A 20,674-nucleotide genomic window follows, 5' to 3' on the forward strand; every position below is an offset into this window, starting at 1 on the left:
TGGACTAAGGAGAGAGCCGGGCCTCTCGCTGTGTGACGCGGGTGTCCCAGCTGCCTCCTCTGCCACCCGTCGTGCTCACCTGCAGCCCCTGTGGGCTGCCTGGTCTGCTGTGTGGACTGCTGCCCGTCTCCTACTTGTGGGCGGGATGAATTAACTCGCCTCTAAGCAAATACTGGGGGCCAAAACCAAAAGGAAAATGAGGCCAGGGAGTCCAGGCTGTTGTCAGTCATTTGGTTGGATCTGCGTTTCTCCTAGAAGAAACCCTGGGAAGAAAGCCCTGGAGGAGGTAATAACGGTGTCTTTCACAATGGAAAGGTCAACGGACCTGTGTATATTGAGTGACTCAGTGGGCCAGCCCTTTACTCAGCTTTGTAGGTGATTACGAGACAGGCAAATCTACGGGGTCCTCTTGGTAAGCAGGCTGGAGTCAAAACGCATGAGAAAAATGAGAGAGCAGCCCGGAGCAGCATGTCATTGTGCAGAATCGTCCAGAGGAGGTTCGGAGGATTCGAGGCTGTGCTCGGGAGGCCCAGGTGGTGCGGCCGAGTGGGAACACGTGAGGAGGCAGGAGGGAGAAGGCTGGGTGCCACAGACGTGGGTGTCGGGGTGTGGCGGAAGTCTCCAGGTCAGTGCAGCAGCGGGGACGTGTCCGCGTCCCCTCGCCCAGGGTCCTGCATGGGCTCTTTCCACTTCCTGGCTCTCTGGCCCCTCCTCTCTCTCCCTGATCACTGCCCTTCCTGCCGAAGCCTCTTTGAAATTTGACTAAGGTTACGAGCACGTATTTCAGCATTTCTGGATGCAATTTGGTATCAGAGCAAAGAATCAAAGGATATTTGCTATCACTTTAAAGTATGTTTCTCTCCCTCTTTCTCTGAGCACCTGACCCCACAATAATCACTGGCTTTGAAATAATAGACCCATCATAATTATGAGAATTAGTCTGGAGGCTTCTGCCTTATTTGCTCAACTGAGGTTACTGAGGCCGTCTTTAGAGGTGGAAAGGGTGTCCTGGACCATCTCAGCTGAGATGGCAAATACAGAGCTGTGCCTGCTGAGTGGGGGCTGCCAGGAAGCAAGAGTGAGGGAGGGGGCTGGGAGCAGGGAGAAAGCCCCCAGTACCCACCCCAAGAGCTGCTGCCCCTTGGGGACCTTGGACCCAGCGTTGTGAGAGAACGGTTTTTTTAGCAGAGGCTGAAACCAAGACCATGTGTGAAATGCCCCAAGTTTGTAAATGTTAAAAATAAATTTGGCACATGAGGACCCTGAGTAACGAGTGAGCTCTCCATCAGGTTGCTACCCCTGCTAGTTACAGAAGTGGAAACAGAGGCCCAGGCAGGGGAAAGAACATGGGCTAGCTCATTAAGGTGGTGGACACTTGTGTCCCCTCTGCCTCTTTGGTCCAAGCCCCGAGGTGTTGCAAAGCCAGACTGAGTCAACACTCTGAGCTGGCTCTGTGACCGACCCGTTCCAGGCGGTGGGTCAGTGGCTACGTTGCAGCCCTTGGACAGCAGGCAGGGAAGCCCAGGGCTCTTACAGAGGGCAGCTTCAAGGTTCTCCTAGGGTATTTAAGGAATAGAGCCAGAGTTAATGCTGAACTCTTTCTTTGACTTAATTTATTATAATGTATGTGGCTAAAATGTAGATCACACTGCTGTTTTGGATCTCCATTTTGATTCCCAAAATTGCAATCATGATAGGTGGATTATAACCGTGCTTTAACATACAGATGAGGAAATGTATTCCTGTGCAATTTCCCCCTAAGGAGAAGTCAGAGGATAAAGGGCAGGAGTTTTGAATAACCTTGCAACATTTAGTTGTCTCTCTCGGTTATGGGATAGAAATTGGCATTACAGGACGATATGTGTTGTGACTCCAGTGCTGCTTTGAATTTTAGTGTGAAGGAGCTTCCAAAGGGAAGGGAGAAAGCGATTTTCCTTATTAGAAATTGTCACCAGGATCTAATCTACATCCAAAGTGGTGTCACAAAGTGTTAAGTAAACATGAAGTACCTACTATGTGCCAGGCACCTTGCCAGCAGGCTGGGAATGCCATGGCAAAGCAGACAGACCGAAGAATCGCTGGAGAACTGAGCTCTAGCAGGCAACACTGGGTGGTGCTGAGCAGGGGTGAGCTGGGGAGGAGGCTGAGGTGGGGGGTGGGAGCTGTGAGAGCAGCTGGAGGGCCGGGGGTGGCAGGCCAAGGGAAAGGAGGGTGCAGGAAGCCTCACACAGAGGGGAAAGTGGAGTATTCCTCATGTTGGGGGTATGTGCATGTGGTGGGGTTGCCTCCAAGAACATATGTCTGGGCAGACTTTTCCTCGGGTCCAGATACTCAGCAGATGAACCGAGGAGAACAAATGTCCTGATGAGCTGCCCCAGGGCCTGGACTCTGCTCTCCCCACCAGCCCAGGTCCTGGACTGGCACCCACTCAACCTCTCCAATGCACACTGAGGGTTCTGTTTGAATTCTGCCACCTGCCACTCTCACCCCCGCATCTGGGCCGGGGCTCTTGAGAGCTGTGAGAACCACACCCCCACTCCCCTTCCCTGCTGTGAGAGCTGGCTGTGGCTGTCCCTACACAGCGCAAGCCCTGGACTCTGTGTCACTAGGGCAGGTCAGTGCAGGAGAGTATAGGGAGTCTCAAAACGGGGGCCTCCTTTGGCCGCACCGTGTGGAATGACCACCCAGCCTTCCCAACACCATTCATTCATTCATTCTCATCAGTATTTACTGAGCACCTACTCTGTTTCAGGAGGTTTTGCATGCATGTCAGTCACTCAGTCGTGTCCGACTCTTTGCAACCCCATGGACTGTAGCCCGCCAGGCTCCTCTGTCCGTGGACTATTCCAGGCAAGAATGCTAGAGTGGGTTGCCATTTCCTCCTCCAGTGGGTCTTCCCAGTGCAGGGATGGAGCCCATGTTCCATCCTTCCCAATGCAGGTCCTGCGTCTCCTGCATTGGTAGGCGGAGTCTTTACCACTGAACCACCGGGGAAGCCCCAGGAGGTTTTAGGGAGATAATATTGAAAAAACAGACTGCACCCAGCTTGTAAAGTGTAGACAAGCTAGTAGGAGAGAGAAATTAAGCAGGTATCATATATATATATGGCAAATACAAACTCTGAGAGGTGTGTCATGAAGGTTTCATTCTAGGGTAATTGGGGTTGACCTGACTCAGTGTGTAAGTACAAGAATGTCTTCCAAGAAAGTGGCGTTGGAGCTGAACTCTCAAGAAAGAGAGTGAACTCTCAAGAATGAACACATCAACCAGGCACGAGGGAGGTGATGTGCTAGGGTTTGGGGTGTATGTTCCAGGAAGAGGGATGAGTGTGTATTGAGATTCTGAGGTCCATCAAAGAGAAAGTTCTCACCTTTCTCTTTCTGGAGGGTCAGTAGAGCTGCCTTGGGCTCTTAGATGTTCTGGGAATGCCCTGGACAGACCCAGGCAGGACTGTGAGTGGCATCTCCTTGTCCCCCTGAAGCCTTGTCATGGAAAGCTCCCAGCTCACATCACATCACAGTCCCAACTCACGTCCCAGTGCCTGAAAGGTGGCTGTAAAATTCTTTCCCAATATTGGGGTGTGGGCATGAGCTGGTCAGAAGGCCTCTGGGGTACAGGACTGAGGGGCCTGGCATGTCTGGGCAGATGGGGTGCTCTGTGAAGATGTTCAGAAGCAGCCAGCCTGTCGCCCTTTAACACCAGCCATCTCATGAAAGGTATGTAGGATGGTGAGGCCTGAACTGCCCCGAATGGTAACTGCTGCTGTCTCTCCTTGTCATCCCAGTCTGATACCTTCCCCCTGGTCTTCCTCCTCGCCCTTCCTCCTCACCCACTCATCTCAAAGGGATGATCTGAGCAAGTCTGTCTTGTCTAGGAAGTGTCTTGGGAGAAGGTGTTAAACTGTAACTTCAGGATTAGAACAGAGCACGCGTGGAAGCTTGTTCATGGGTTTCCCACCACAGAGGCTGGTGCCGCTTTGCACCCCGGAGATGACCTTTCCAGCTTGGCAGTGTGCTGGGGGAGGGCGCTGACCATGAGCTGGGCTCCTATGGTGATGCTGTTGTATGAAACATCACCTCTGGTTTATCCTAGTTATCTGTGTAGGTAGGTCAAGAGTAGGTCTGGACCTGCGTAGTTCAGGGGAACTGTCAGTTGGGATTGTATCACATGCCTTTTCCTCACATTATGTCATTTAGTTTTCACAAGGGATTGTAAAGTAGTGCTGTTATGCCCACTTTACAGACAGTATTTACAGTCTGGGCAAGGCTAGGGGAAGCATCTACAGAGGTGTAGCCCGGAAGTGGCAGGTCCAGTTTGGAAAACCCAGAGCTTGCTGTCTCAAAGCCAGTGACTTTCCCACTTGCCTGTGATAGCTCTGCAAGGTTTAAGGTATATTAAGGCCTTGCAAATCCCCTATCTCATGAAACACTCAGATTCCTTTGTAAGTACCATTATCCAATTAGTATCCAGTTATACAGATTAGGAAGCTAAAGTTCACGACGCTTTAGTGGTTTGCTTGGAATTCAGAGTTTAAACTCAAACTCAGATCTCGGAGTCAAACACTTCTAGGTGTTTTGAGGTGACCCCTTCTGGCTGACAGTCTCTGTGCATGCCTGGGGACCTTGGGGACAATTTCCTCGGTCCCACCACCCCTCCCTCTACAAGGAAGACTGCTTGTCCTTGTCCCCTCCTTCCCTGGGCCTCCTTGGCAGACAAACTCATTTGCTGGTCCCTTGCGAAGATTTGTTTGGACTGATCTATGGGATTGCTAGAACCTGGAGGTTTCCCTTTGAGAATTTTGCCAACACTTGATACTTTCATCCGGGCTCAAAGGAAGAATGAGCAGACTTGACCTTCCTGTTTGAAGCTGCTCCCCAGGAAGCTAGTCCCCAGGGGTCAGTTCATTCATTCGCGCATCATTCATTCATGCATGAGCTGGATGAGTGATGGTTGGATGCCTACTACGTGCCAGATATGGAGGAAGACTTCTCTGGTCCTCTTGTCCTCTGCCAGTTATAAGCTAGAAGGAGAACAAAATCCACACTCTTCACCTGGCCAGAGAAGCTAGTTGCGGGCCCACTCAGGATATAAAGGTAACCAGGAGCTATCTGAGGTTTATAGCACAGCTTCATTTGTAGTTGAGAAAGGCTACGCCTATGGTTATCAGAAAGCAAAGTTACCTTCAAGCAGTGTCCGGGGGTCATGAGGAGGAAAACAGCAAAAACTTCACTGAGCATGTCACAGTCGTATTGTCCAAAGTCCACTCCCCAGCCAGGAGCCTAGGGGCTCGGGGGGGCATCAACCTTGCCAGGACGCAGACACTGGACCACTCGTGGGGAAGGCCATTCTCCAGGGCATCGGCTCCAGCTTTGTTTTGCTGGCATGCACCAAGACAGTGGTCAGCGTGGTGACCTTGGCTGTCTCCTTGGCTCCTCTGCTTTGTGGCCTGAGCCAAGTCCAAAGGGTTCGTCCTTTGGAGATCTATCAGCCAGGCAAAACAGCTCCAGAAAAATGTTTGTACCGTGATGGGCAGAGCTGGATAGAATTTTTTTTGCTAATTTTTATATGTCAGCTAAAGTATTTATTACTACAAAGTGTTTAAAGTTTCAGCATTTATTAAAAAAAATTTAAATCTTGATCCATTGATATTATTCTTCTGATAAAGGTTCTCAAATTAAAAGGGCTAGATAAGTCAGTGCAGCTCAGAAATGGCAGTAACTTCAGAGCTGGCAATTGACACTTGTTTTCTGCCACTGTTTACTCTTCAATGAAAAATGCATATTTACCATAGCAACCTCCTGATCACGTGGTGCCCTATCTTACCCGCTACCCTCTAAAACAGAATAGCTTCTTAAAGAAACACACACATTCTAATATGTATGCTTTTCAGATGCAAAAATGTGTTCTTTATAAGGAAGCCCTCTTGCCTGGGATTTAATGCTAATAAACATGTCATCTTTATAGAAATCATTTTGGTCCTGTGTCTTAAATTTTAAGGCATTCACCCTGAAAATCAAAATAAAATTACTCTTGGAAGGACTTTTGATTATCTTGAGAGTTTGTTGATCATTTGTTTTAATACAATTTTAAAATAATGTATATTTGGATGTATACATGCATAGGTATATATATGTATATGTATATATAGTTTTTTTTTTTTCCCCAAACAGTAGCCATTATTATCATTTGGGAGGGAGTTTGATGTAGATTCTAATGACCTGCTGCTTCATCTGTGATTAAAGATTGTCATCTATGCAAAGCTCAATTGCAGGCTGAATTGTTTTTCACTGTTAACTTGGGAGAATTGCCTGGATGTTCAGAGCTTTGGAGAAACTGCTGTAACCTGGACTTTTCAGAAAGGGAGCATGCCCTCTCATTCTGGACCTTGTGCAGGTTGTAGGTTCTGTGGCTTGGGGAGAGCGCTAAAGCCACAGGTCTCTGCCCTCCCCACGAGCCACCCTTGCATGCAAGGCGTCCCTTTGGCAATATTCATGTTAAAAGCTGTTATTAACTGGAGCATATCCTGCCTGCACCAGGCCCTTGCTAAATGAATTGTTAACGACTATCCCCGCTTTGCAGATAAGGAAACTGAATGAACCTCAGAGAGGTTATGTCATTTGCCCAGGATTATATTCTCTAAGAGTTGGTGGAACTTGGTTTTGACCTGAAGCACCTGATTGAAAACTTTTTCCACTTAATCTGTGCTTGGAACCTTTATGTCAGACGTAAGCCGGGACAAGTGGGAACAGCATGGGGGGTGGTGGGGGCAGCGGTAGGCAATGCCTTCTTTTGCAGAGTGTTCTCAGGAGATGTTGCATGCCTCAGCTTCAGTAGAGATTCTTGGCTCACCCTGGTTTGCATCTGGGCCTGCCAGCCATGTACCCCTGTGCAGGTGTCTGGACACCGCAGCCCTGGGAGGGTGGTGTCTGGCTGTGTATGTGATGAGAGAGCTGCGGTCAGTACCCCAACAGCCTGGGGGTGGGATGCATCCGAACCAGGCCTGGTGGATTTTTTAAATTCCTTTCAGCCACATACAGACCAATTTGAAAAACAAGAACATATTGTGACTCTGTTATGCTTAGTGGCTTTGGGGGAAAATCCGATTGTAATGTGAGGCAGGGCTCTCTGTGGCAATGTGGCGTTGTGACCCTAACTCAGAAGAGGAGAGCTGCCCAGACCCCACGGCCCAGCCAACCAATCTGACTGCAGCATGTCCACGAGCCATTTCGTAATTATCCATCATGAATGCCTCCATGCTGCCTTAATAGATTATTTAAAATGGTGCCTGTGTCTCCCATGCAACCTCGTTGGCCCCGAACTGTACATACATACAAGCCGGGAGAGGTAATTGCTTATCATGTATCTTTTTGTTCCAGACACTTTTATAAAAGAGTATGTATTATGTATGGTGTGACCTTCAAATGTCAGGAATGTGTTGTGCAATAAACTGTCAATATTTGTGGTTATAAGGTACTAGATGACTTTTACAATAATTGGAATGGCTATATTAAAAGCTTGGATCACTCAGCTGGTTAAAGAGAAAGACACAGGCCAGTGTTCATCAGGGACTTGCCTTCTGCCAACGATTAAATGAAAGATATTGCAAGGTGCTTAAGATGTCTTCTTTGTTTAAAAAAGAATATGGCAAAACCTGTCTCCAGGGGAGGCGTTATCTCCAGATCATTCCTTCTCCTTTCAGTGTGTGTCCGTCCCTAGAGAAAACTCAGCCCACAAGTTATGGCGACTGACCAAGCACATTTTGAAAAAGATCGGTCCAGCTTGTTCTCAGTGTCATTTAAGTAAGAATTCCTGAAGCCTACCCGGTAGTCAAAGAGATCTTCTCCAATCTTCCCCCAGCCCCCACCCCAACCATAAAGGAGGGGGCTGTAAATTACCTTAAGAGGATCTTAAAAGCTATAGTTTTTTTTTTTTTTTTTAAGAAAATAAATTACGTAGAAGTCTTTTGGGAATTTATGCTTTACTGAAAGTAGAGGCTTCTATAGTCTGTCTTTTTTGTGTTCTTTTTTTAAAGAAAGGAACATGTAATTTAAATTATGAAGAAGGGAAAGCATAACAAATATTTTGCAATAATTACAGTAGTGATTGGGGCATGGATTACTTCTAAAGTATCTGTTTTATTATGTTTTTCTATTGATTGCTGTTTCTTTATGCTGTTTCTTCCAATGCAATGACATCTTCCTTTTTAGCCAGGAAGTAGCCACTCCAGTATTCTTGCCTGGAAAAACCCATGGACAGAGGAGCCTGATAGGCTGCAGTCCATGGGGTTGCTAAGAGTCGGACACGACTGAGCGACTTCACTCTTCACTTTCATGCATTGGAGAAGGACATGGCAACCCACTCCAGTGTTCTTGCCTGGAGAATCCCAAGGACGGAGGAGCCTGGTGGGCTGCCGTCTATGGGGTCGCACAGAATCGGACATGACTGAAGCGACTTAGCAGCAGCAGCAGCAGCAGGCAGATGAAATCCTGGAAGGTGCCTCAACGACACACCGCCATCTTCCCTCAAGCTGTTGTGATCTTGCTGATTAAAGTGTATGTGTGTGGTTCCTTCCACCTGGCTAGAGACCCAGGAGACACCCTGAGGCCTCCTCCTTCAGGAAGCTTCCCCAAGTGCCCCTGACCTCCTGCCCCCCTGCTGTCTTCACACTCCAGCCCCAGATGGTCTGTGCTGAGCACTTTGGGGGCATTTCCGCTATTTTGCTCATACACGGGGCATTTCCAATATTTTACTCATACAGGGGGCATTTCTGATATTTTGCTCATACAGGGGGCATTTCTGATGTTTTGCTTATACAGGGGGCCACTTCCCCCCGGACTGCTCAAAGCAACTTTCCTCTTATAGTCAGGAGCTCATCTTGCCCTCTGAATTCCAGTTTGCTTGCCTCCTCTGATTCTTTTCTTTATTTTAAAAGGGTGTGTTTAAAAGAGTAGGTGCAAGTTTTAAAGTATGTATTGAGCACCTGCTAATGAGTGGAGCGCCTGCCGAGTGCTGGGGTTATAACACCAAACAGTAGTGTGTGGTCCTTGTTTGTGTGGAGCTTGTGTCCAAGGGCAGACAGGTGGTAAGCAGACAAATATGCAGTTAGCATCTGCAATAGGTGACAGTTCCTCGAAGGACAAACCAGAGAAAGAGCACCCGAGAATGTGGAGTCAGGGAGAATTCCTCCAGACAGCGTGGTCAGAAACAGCACGCCCAGGAGAGGCGGTGGACTTAAGTCTGAGTGTGAGTCTCTGTTAATTCTGGGGGGAGAGAATTCCAGGTGGATGGGGCCGCAACAACTAGTCAGTCCTAAAGGAAATCAGTCATGAATATTCATCAGAAGGACTGATGCTGAAGCTGAAGCTCCAATACTTTGGCCCCCTAATGCAAAGAACTAACTCATTGGAAATGACCCTGATGCTGGGAAAGATTGAAGGCAGGAGGAGAAGGGGACGACAGAGGAGGAGATGGTTGGATGGCATCACTGACTTGATAGATATCAGTGTGAGCAAGCTCCTGGAGTTGGTGATGGACAGGGAGGCCTGGCGTGCTGCAGTCCATGGGGCTGCAGAGTCAGACATGACTGAGCAACTGAACTGAACTGAACTGAACTGGGGCAACAGGAGCAAAAGTGGGGTGCCAGCCAGGAGGCCTTGAGGAAAACAGGTGGAGGGCTGGAGCAGAGTTGGGATGAGGTCAGAGCAGCAGCGGGGGCCACTTAGTTGGGGGTGGGAGACCGTGAGGAGTTGGGGGTTATTCTAAAGAGTGACAGAGCCAATGGCTTGTCCCTCCCCTGCCCATAGCCAGGCTTTCCCCAGGGGATGGCATCTCCCTGGGCCGTGCCTCTCCAGTCGCATCCTGCCTGCTTCTCCTCCCCCGGGCCAGTCCATAGGTGACCCTGCTCTGCTCTGGTTCACCTGATCAGTCTCTGGGATGTGTCCCTGCCCTGCAGGCCAGAGGCAAGAGAGAGGTGTGCGGAGCCCAGAGAAATCCGTCACGCAGTCTGTCTTGTGAAGGGTTGCTTCTCTGAGTCCCACATCCTGCCGGCTGCGTCCCTGGTCACAGCTCCCAGGCTGGGGACTAAAAGCGCATGCCCACAGCCAGCCCTGAGTGCCTTGGGAGAACTGGCAACCCAAGGATTACAGAGCATGTTGTCGGTGGCAGCGTCACACAATGCCAAAGGGAAGAGACCCCATGGGTGGCCCAGTCACCAGCAGGGGGGTTCCGCACACTCCCGTGACAGTTAGGAAAGGGCTCTGGGCCTGGTAAAACCAGAAACACATTTGGCCCACAGTGCTTGATTTTGAAGCCCTTGTGTATTTTAAGGGAAATTTAATCCATATGTTTCTGATTCATTTTCACTTAACTCATCAAAATGTTGCTTTAGAGAAGCCATTTGAGATCCTAGTATCTTATACTTCTTTTCCTCCAAATTTTAGCTTTTTAGTGACCTATTTCCCCCATTCCAGAAATTCTATCTTGCTAAAAGCAAATGGAGCTCTGCACAGTTTTGAGTCTGGGTCAGAGGTGAGGAAGGTGATGATGGAGGATATTCACCTCTGTGACCAGAGCTCTGTCACGAGCTGGGCCTTGCCAGGGAGCCCGGCCTGGTCCCTGGTCCTAAGGACCCACAGGGAAGCTGGCTGGCCTTCTCACAAGTGGCCACCCTTTTCTAAAATAGCTCTCTATTTAAACAAATACTTTTGCCAATCCATATTAATGCTTAAGTATTTAACATGACTATATATGGCCATCATAAACCAGAGAACTTTGATGGAATAACAGAGACACCAAATTAATACTGACCTAAGGCATGACTTACGTCTTCCAAGAGTTAAGTACAGTTGTTTATGGCAATGTTATAATTTTTATGCATACCATTAATTTAAAATCGTTTTTTAAAATAAAAGGAACCCTTCATCAGTCACAGCCATTACCTCTACCACAGTAATTGTTTTGAGTCTATTCTGAAGTTTTCAAAATAAGGGAAAGTGTTAAGCTTTTAAGAGGAACTATGCATTCTCCTGGACATTTTCTCCAAAGTGTTCTTTCTTCTACCCTGAAACCATTTTAGAACACTGATATATGCGGGCAAAGAAATTAAGAAAGATGTGATTTTTTGGTGTCCTGTTCACCCTTTAGACTCCACAAATTGCTTTTTCCTTCATTAATGAAGTGAGAGCTGTGCTTTTGAGATGCTCTTTGCACAAGGCAGACTTTCAGAATGAACTGCACGACTCATCTGGGAAAATGTATTTACTGTTATACTAAGAGTTTCAGAGAAATTAAAATACCATGGCCTTTTATGTCGTAAAATAGTAAGCACTCAGGTGTATGGACAGCTCCCTCTTCCCACTGAGGTTCCTGGGGCAACTCTCTATTCCTTTCATGGGCTTATCTTCATCATCATCACCATTACAATTTTTTTTTAATTGAAAATCTTTCCGGAATGTACTTTTGGGCATGTGAAGGGTAAGGCTGCTTGGCAGGATGAGGTGAGCAATAAGGGTGCATGCACGGTCTAAAAAGGAACCTCTCTTTGCTTTTTCTGTTTGGTCCCACCCTGCCTCTTTTGGTCCCTCTGGACCTTGTTCTCTGTCACATTCTGTGGATTAGTAGGACTACCTGGAGAATTGGGTATAAACCTAAAAGACTTCACTAGTAGAAGGTTTGCACGACTTGGTTCCTGATTCCTTCCATTGCGACTAGTCTCCAAGTCTCCAGGACTTGACAGAGCCAAGATTTGTTCTCATTCATGAGCAGTCTGTCTTGGGTCCATCTGGGGACTCAGTGATCCAGGCATCCTCTATTTTGCGGTTTTGCCCCCTCAACACGTGTGTTGCAAGGACAGAGTGGCTGGGGAGGAGAGGAAGGCGGCCATGGTACAGAGTCTCTCCTTTCAGTGCCTCCAGCAATTGCCTGGACTAGTCAGTGGTGCCAACTTGTAGGCAAAGGCAGTTGGGAAAAGTTGGGGCGCGTGGAATATACTGAAGGATGTACTATCCCTTTCATGGTCATTTCCTCCCATCTCTCTAAAATCCATCCCTATTTCTGATTTGGCTTAAGATGGGCTAGGACTTCCCCAGGGACTCAACAGTAAAGAACCTGCCTGCAATACAGGAGACTCAGGTTCGATCCCTGGGTCAGAAGATCCCCTGGAGGAGGGTATAGACAGAGGGCTACAGTCCATGGGGTCACAAAGAGTCAGACACGACTGAAATGACTGGACATGTAGGCTAGGGTGGGTGAAGGAAAGGCCACTACGTGGGTGAAGACAGCCTGCAGTGGACTTGGGGCTCACAATATCGCAGGACTATAAGGAGCCGGAGGGGAAGAGCCAGTAAGTCCAGCTGGGGTGGGGTGAAAGGTTTTGCCTAAGGATAGCCAGGCACTGGGGACCAAGATGGAAGAGATTCTGCCTCCTGACTCCTTCTCTGCAAACAAGGATATTTTAAATATGTACCAAGGAAGTCAAGTATTTAAAGATAACCCTTGGGGGAAGGAATCTACCCTTAAAATACAAAATTATTTCATAAACCAAGTTTTTAAATTCCAAACAAATATAACAGTAAGGTTGAGTGTATAATAAGGCACCCAGAAATTCAAATCACATTTGTGTACAAGATAGCCAGTCTCAGAGATGGATGCGGGTAGCTGCTGATGGTGTTTTATGTGCATCTAGTTTTTAACTTTTGAGAAGTTGTTTTTCTTTCTAAGCATCTGATTCTTTGTCTCTCCAGGACTGCCAGTTTGTGGTTTAGTTGATGATGAGGATTCTAACATAATCCACAACCATTTCGAATCTCCCAGCCCCTTCTTTAGCCCACAGCTGTGGGCTCTCCCTCTGAGAGTTCTAGGGAAGGTAATGCACCTCAGTCAGCTTGACCTAGGGCAACCTAGCTATATACTCAGAAGATTGGGAGAAGCAAATGGAAACATAGAAGGCAAGGTTTCTGACCTTGAGATGACAAACTTACGAGGGTCAGTTTTTCGATGTCCCCCCAAACACATCTTTTTAAATTGAAGTATAATTGATGTGTAATATTATAAATATTATATATAAAGCATACAGTGTAGTGATTCACAGTTTTTAAAGGTTGTGCTCCACTTACAGCTATGATAAAATGTTTCCAGTATTGTACAGTATATCCTTGCAGCATGTTTTAGACATAATAGTTTGTACCTCTTAATCCCCTCCTCCTATACCGCCCCTCCCCGTTCCCTCTCCCCACTTAAAACCACTGCCTTGTTCTCTGTATCTGTGAGTCTGTTTCTTTTTTGTATTATTCGGTTGTTTGTTGTATATTTTCGATTCCACATGTAAGAGATACCATACAGTATTTGGCTTTCGCTGTCTGACTTGTTTCACTTAACAGAATACCCTCCATGTCCTTCCACGCTGTTGCAAATGGCGAAACTTCTTTCTGTTATGGCTGAGTAGTATAACCCTGGATGTGTGTTTTGTTGTTTAGTCGTTAAGTCATGTCGGATTATTTGGGGACGCTGTGGACGGTAGCTTCCCTGTCTATGGATTTCCCAGGCAAGAATACTGGAGCGGGTTGCCATTTCTTTCTCCAATGTGTGTGTATGGGTTCTTGCCCACTAGTGCCACCTGGGAAGCCCACACACACACACACACACACACACACACACACACACATATATATATATAAACCCCACAGGCTTCCACAGTGGCTCAGTGGTAAAGAATTTGCCTGCAATGCAGGAGATCAAGGTTTGATCCCTGGGTTGGGAAGGTCCCCTGGAGGAGGGCATGACAACCCACTCCAGTATTCTTGCCTGGAGAATTCCACGGACAGAGGAGCCTGGCGGGCTACACACTACATTGGGTCACAAAGAGTCGGACGTGGCTGAAGCAACTTAGCACGCACGCACACCCCATGTCTTCTCTATCAGTTCATTCGTTGATAGACACTCAGTGTGTTTTCATGTCTTGGCAATTGTAGACAATGAACATCGGGGTGCATGTATCTTTTCCAATTAGTGTTTTTGCGTCCTTTGGATATACACCCAGGGGTGGAATTGATGGATCATATAGTAGTTCTATTTTTGGTTTTTTGAGAAACTGCCTAACTTCTTGAAACAAAACTTGAAATGATTGGATCCGTGTCTTCTTTTTTATCTAAACACTCCCAGCTTGTAGGAACAGGAGGAAGCAGAGTTTTTGATATCTACTACAATTCACCTGTTTCAGGCTGAAACTTGGGAAGGCTTGCATGTATAGTCTGTGTTCCTCTGGAATATTATTTGCTGCCATTATGTAAGATATCCACTCCTGAAGAATAGATCGCATATTATTTAGTGGGGTCAGGAAAAGACACAGAGGTCCCAGGAGCTACTTCTCAGCTATTTCTCCATATTGTGAGGCCCAGAGCACACTCAGGCTGAAGCTGTGTTGCCTGCAGTCGGATGCCCCCACTCTTGGGGACACCCCAGCTTCGAGGAGCTGGCCGCGGTGCTTTCACAGAGGAGCAGGAGGAGCAGATAGCGAGTCTGAGGCCCACCTCTTTTCACATGCCCAGCTTCATTCTACTCAACACTGTTAGAGCAAGCGTCTGATCAGAGAGAAGAGATACTGCAGATTTTAGAAAACGGAATATAAAAAAAAGCAAAAACGAAAGCAGTCCACGTGTGGCCTGAGAAAAGGTCACACATGTCTTTTTTATAATGCTTCTTCCCTTCTATCATCTCTTTCCTGGAGGGGCTGGGGAAGGACTGGTCTGTCCATAACCAGGACCATGGATGTGTCCTTGGCTGGCTGTGTGGGGCCACAGGCAGAGCCTTGGGACTCGGTCTGGAGAGTCTTGCAAAAAGACAGCTGCTAGTGCTTCTGCACCCTGGGGAGAGAAGGAATGAGGAACAGCCTCATCTTCCCCTCTGAGCCAGCCTCTTGGGTTCTCAGAGGGGCGGGGCCTAGTCTAGCACACCTTGTTTAACGGTACCCATCCATGTATAGGCAGGGACTCACACACAAGCCCTGAGAGTGTGCGGCTGGGTGGGCCTTCCTCCACCATCACTGACGGTACTTGGCTTCCAGCCTCTCCGGACACTTCCTGGGACCACCCACAATTCCCCTTCATCCTCACTCAAGTTTGTTTTTCTAGTTGGATTAGTCTAAGAGTAAACGCCATAGGCCTTCTGGCCCTCGAAGGGGAGGGGAGGAAATCTGTGTAAAGTGAAAATTAGACTCTTAAATCTGCAGAGAAAGCTGTTTATCTTACAAATTTATTCTTTTTATTGGGCCACACATATCCCAGATAGAAAGATAAAAGGAAAACAGATACAGGACATCACTTAGAGTGACATATAGTGGCATGCAGCTCATCCTCACCTTCCGTAAAGCCTGTGGGAGCGCATGGTGGCAGCTTTATCTATTTATCTACAGCATGCCCTGGGCCAGGGCCCACCAAAAGCTGCAGTGGAGATGCGTTCCCCACACTCTCCATTCTCCTCTGTTGGACTGCTCCCCAGAGGCTCCGATGGAGGAGGGTCTCGGGGAGGTGCTCGACTGCTGATAGTGGGACATGGGGATGGGCAGGGCTGCAGAGTCCTGAAGTCAGCACTTAGTTTTGTTCATCATTCAAATGACAGCTCATGACATCCTAACTTAAATAGGATATCTTAACCCCATTGCAGGGAGCAGTTGGGCAGAATTTTAATCAGGCTCATTGTTATTTTAAGCTGACCTCATGATCACACAAAAGATAAGCGAGTTACGCTGGGAGAGCAACTGCAACAGGTTTGGTGTTGGGGTGGCTGTGGGGGTACAGCGAGATGGGTAAGAGTTGGCTCACCAGTTGTTGATACCTAGGATGTGGTTGACTCAGAATGGGCATCTGGTGTCTGGCCGTTTTTCTCCTGGACCATTGGCAAACTGGTTCTTCTAACACAGCGGTGGTGGCAGTCCTCGTGGATGTGACCTGTGGACGTGGGGCTGCCTGCTATGACTGCATGTGGGGCATTTGTCTGCCATGATCTTGAGAGCCTCCTTTGTGCCTGCTTGCCCTTATCAGTAGCCATCTCTGGAAGTCTTTCCACAGTCTTGTGGACAAACCACAAAGCTAGTGGTAAGTCAGGTGGGCTCTAGATGTGGATGAACCGAGTCCTCCTACCCATGTAACATGTTGAGGAAAAAAAGAGCTGGGTAATTAGACCCTTTGAACAACTCTTATCCAAGGGTGGTGAGAAGAGTTGGGGAGAATAGGAGTCAAAGCGAGCCTTCCAGGAAACTTTCCAGGGTGGCACACAGTCCAAATGCACAGAGGATGCTTGAAGCCAAAACATTCCACAGTTGTTCCGAGCAAACATCCACTTTAGAATTAAGTGTGATTGCCTTCACCTTGTTCATGGCCTATAAGTCTGTCCCTTTTGGCTGTGAGCAGAGAACACCAGGAACGGATGTTGAAGAATGAAAGCAATTTGCATTTTCCATTGCTTGGAAGGTACAAATCTTGTTTATTTTGCTCTCTGCAGAACTCACAGGTCTGCTTATTATCCCAGAAAGTGCCCTTGTTCTCATAGTGAATCTACCGCGAGGCCTGGAGGATGGGCCAGAAGCTGCGGCCAGGACCCTGCCAGCCTTGGGGGCTTGGGTTCTGTGCCAGGCAGAGGCCTCCAGCCCTGTGGGGAGGCCAGAGGAGAAGGCTTGCATGCCTCCCGTTCTCGAGGCAAGATTCCCAGCTCCTGCCCCGCTCCCCTGATGTCGCCTCCTTGGCAATGTGATGTCAGGCCTCGGGTGTTGCAATAACATATCCTCCAACCACTAGATATTTTCACAGTTTTATTTACTATTATGTCCCATCATTTCTGTGCAGAAGGCAGCCGTATGTAAATTTGATTCCATTTTCTAATGGTTTGGGTTACATAACAAATAACAGCAGGAAGGAAAATTTGTATTGATACTTTACGGAGGAAGTTCTCAAGTCACTGCACAAAGATTTAACTGTGGTGCTCTAAGTTTATGGGAGTTTTGCAGCTGAGTTTCTGCACATGACTTTGAATATGTCACTATATGTTTATCATGGGCTAATTGTGGAACCACATTTCCATACTTTTTCTTCTCTCTTTCATGAGATTACACCAGCCAGCGATGGAGGCAAGACTCTACAAGGAAGAAATGATCAGTTTGGGATAATTTTCTTTCCTGTCCCAAAATAGCTGTATGTCTGCGTGTCTTAGGGACTCAGCCGAGACACATTTTTTTCCATTTGTTGCTTGATATAATGCAAATGTGATTTCGATTCTATAGCAAACTCTCCAGCTAGTCCATATTACAAATTAATCAGATTCAACAAACACCAACATTTTTAAACTTTTGCAAAAAAATACTTAATAGGAGCTAAGCAAAAGAAGAAATCAAACCAGCTGCTGACACAGCTGTTTCTTTTCTTGTTTAATTCAGTTCAATATAAAGGTACCATATGCTGCTTAAAATGATGATAGGAAAGATGAAATAATTTAAGAGAATAACAAGAAAATACATGAATTGTCAGCATTCTGTCAGATTTAGAGAATGAAATAGACAGGTGTAGTATTGACATGTTTAACTTTGTGTGGTGTTAGCAGTTTTGGTGCGAACAACTTCTGACATGTGCTGAAGTGATGTGAGAACGTTTCTCCTCCGCTGCAGACATTGGCGAGGAGGCTGGGAGATCGGCCGGCGTCCAGCAGCCCGCACTGCTTCGTGACAGGAGCCTAGGATCAGCCATGAAGGACTGCCCATACTGTGGGAAAACCTTCCGGACATCCCATCACCTAAAGGTCCACCTGAGGATACACACAGGTGAGAAATCTGGGCGCACAGCTCGGAGGAGGCGGCCCAAGCTGCCGCGCTCCTGTCCCAGGTCTAGCCTCTGTGGGCCGGTCTGTGCACCACTGTCTGGGTCTGAGCTGACCCTAACGACCTAGTTCTCTGCCCCACACTCACCCTCCTGAATGACACATGGCATGTGGACGTGGGTCTCCCGTGGTCCAGGTTTGGGCTGATGGTGCTTTGTCCGAGGCACGGAAACGTTTTGCTTATGGGGTCCTCCTGCTGTACTGAAGTCACACCTCCTACATCCCCATACGGACCAGGGGTCTTTCAGGCGCAGATGACTAGAACCCAGCTCAAACTGTAAAGATACAGGTCACGTAGGAGGTCTTTGAAGGCAAGCTGGCTTCCGGCCCTGTTGGGGTTACGTGCCCACACCTGGTACTTGGACAGATGACGAGGGGAATGGGTAGCTCTCCACTGGGTCTCCTCAAAAAGAGAGATTGAGATGCTCTTAACTGAGCCTCTGGACTGCTGCTGTCATTCCCCATGTGTTGGCAATGCCTGAGCCCCCTACAGTGAGGGCTTCTCTTGGTCTCTCTGCCTCAAGCCTCGGTCATGGTTCTTGTTAGCTTTTCTGCTAGTTGTTTGCACGTTGCCAATACAAAAAAAAAATCTATCTGAGATATGGACACCTCCATTTTCTTTGATTTTTCTCCTGACACATTATCTATTGGAGTATGAGCTGCTTCGGAGGATAGACAAATATGCCATCTATTTTCAAAAATAATTGTGGTCTGTTTCCCAAGGAATCAATAAAGCTCAGGGTTGTGCACGATATTTAGTGCATACAGGCCTCATGTTCAGCATGCTATGGAAGACAGGGAGCCCTCACCTGGGCCCTCACCCATGCCCACATGTCTCCCTGCCACCCAGCATCCTGAGGACAGGTGGTCATGGGCAGTGGGTGTGGGCTGCCGTCTTTATATGCAGCCTGGGTACAGTTGGCCTCGCCACTGTCCCTCCCTGTCCTGGAGCACTTCTCTCGTGGGGTCACCCCAAGGCAAGAGAGAGGACTCCTAACATGCACTGACGATGCAGCAGGCTCTCTCACCCTCTGGGGTCCATGGACTCCGACCATCTTGACCTTCCTCACCTCCCTGTGACCCCATTGCCATCTTCCTGTTCCTCCTGTGCAAGAGGTCTTGCTTCTGCGACAGGACCTTTGCACCTACTGCCCCCTCCCCCTGGACTGTTCTTCCTCCAAGTGTAACTGGGGGCTTAGCTTCACGTGATCTCTTGAGAGGGACCATGCCTAACTGCCCTGCCTGAAATATCCCTTGTGCCCCTGCATTATTTTTTTCATAGGCTTAGCACCTTGTGAAACTATCTTGTTCAGTTCAGTTCATTTCCTTATGTGTTGTTTATCTTCCGCCAAGTAGAATGTGAGGGTGGTAATATTGTCCATCTTTTAAAATGCTATAGAACCCCAGGCCTGCAAGAGTACCTTGCAGTAAACTATAGCTTAGCAGAGGCACAGTGCATTTATTTGAGAGGTTGAATGACAGACCAAATAAGTGAGTGACCCTTCTCCTTCAGTCCCTGCTCTATGCTGGGGAACCTGGACTCTTCCCTGGGAACCTGTGGTCCTTCTAGAAAGACCCTCTGCACACATGAGCTGGTCAGAAGCTACCATGTGGCAGCCACCCTACAGGTGCCAGATGCATGGGTGTGGATGGAGCTCGGGGATGGGTCCCTGAGTTCCTGCCTCAGGGCCTTTGCACGTTTCTGTAAGACAGGTCACCCATCAGCTTGTGCCCTCACCTTCAGAGTGGCACCCGTGTCCCCTTCTCAGTGAACTTATCCCAGTGAGAGGGCTCAGGACAAGACAGCTTTCGCAACCACACCGATGTCCACTTTCCTCCTCAGGTTGTATCCAGGGTCTCCAGTGTTATGGCTGGGGGACCCACAGATGGGAGACAGTTCGCCAGGGCATCCACCGTCCTGCTGTCTACAGGGGTGTAGAGACCTGTCCAGGCAGCTGCTGTGGTTCTGCCCTTTCTGGTGATGTAGATACAGGCTCTGGGGCCAGGTTTCCCAGGCGGGTGAGACTGGCCCTTCCAGGGTTAGTGTGGGTCAGGAAGGAAAGAGGCAGTATCTCCCAACCAGGAGCTCTGCCAGCCCACGGGCCCCCACCCACCCTCAGCTGGACTGTGGTTTATGTGGAAATGCCAAAGAATATTCCTGGTAAGTTAGGACTGAAGCCAGCAGAAAGAAGTCTTGCTGAACCTGAGTAGAAACAAATGGATACTGCTTTTGAAAGTTTTAAAGTTTGAGGAAGACTGTATTTGTCCAAACTTCTGCTTCTTTTGCTTCATAAACTTCTGAAGTTTGTGACCAACAGTCTTTGGTGACATTGAGAGAAGTGACACAGGGCCATGGACCGAGGCATTCTGGAAACTTCCCGGAATAAGGTTGAAAATGAGTGAAGTCATGGAAACATCACACCAGCCCTCCTTGGAAGCAGAATTTGCAGGGTTTGAAAGGCAGAATGGTAACCAGATAAAGATCAATTTCCTTTTTATCAAAGAACAAAGAAGTTGGAAAATGCTTACAGTTGTGCTTTTGAACAGAACAGAAAGTGTTACATGTTATAAATCACCAAAGTAAACATCCATTATGATAATGTAAAAGTGTAGATTACGCGAGTAATTAAAAATCAAAATCAAGTGGTTTGTTAATGAATGAGTTAATAGGGGCCCCAGTTGTGGAGATGTCCTGGGCTGCCTTCCCCCGTCTCTTTGTGGTTTTGTGTCTCCAGATGACATGGTCAGAGGACAGCAGTCTCCAAAATAGAACAGTTGTTTTCCAAAATGCCATCTTTTGAAGTTTTTCTATAAT

General features: G+C 47.8%; 1 protein-coding gene across 1 annotated transcript in view; it reads left to right on the forward strand.

Annotated features, from left to right (window-relative positions):
* The window catches only part of ZNF536 (zinc finger protein 536), a 250,041-nt gene that overhangs the window by 67,701 nt on the left and 161,666 nt on the right, over nucleotides 1-20,674 (forward strand). Inside the window, exon 2 of the mRNA XM_068993492.1 lies at nucleotides 17,651-17,803. Within this exon, the coding sequence (XP_068849593.1) occupies nucleotides 17,651-17,803 (153 nt within the window). The remainder of the gene's footprint in view (nucleotides 1-17,650; nucleotides 17,804-20,674) is intronic.

This window comes from Capricornis sumatraensis, chromosome 20 (genome assembly GCF_032405125.1).
Source record: "Capricornis sumatraensis isolate serow.1 chromosome 20, serow.2, whole genome shotgun sequence".
Taxonomy (NCBI): domain Eukaryota; kingdom Metazoa; phylum Chordata; class Mammalia; order Artiodactyla; family Bovidae; genus Capricornis; species Capricornis sumatraensis.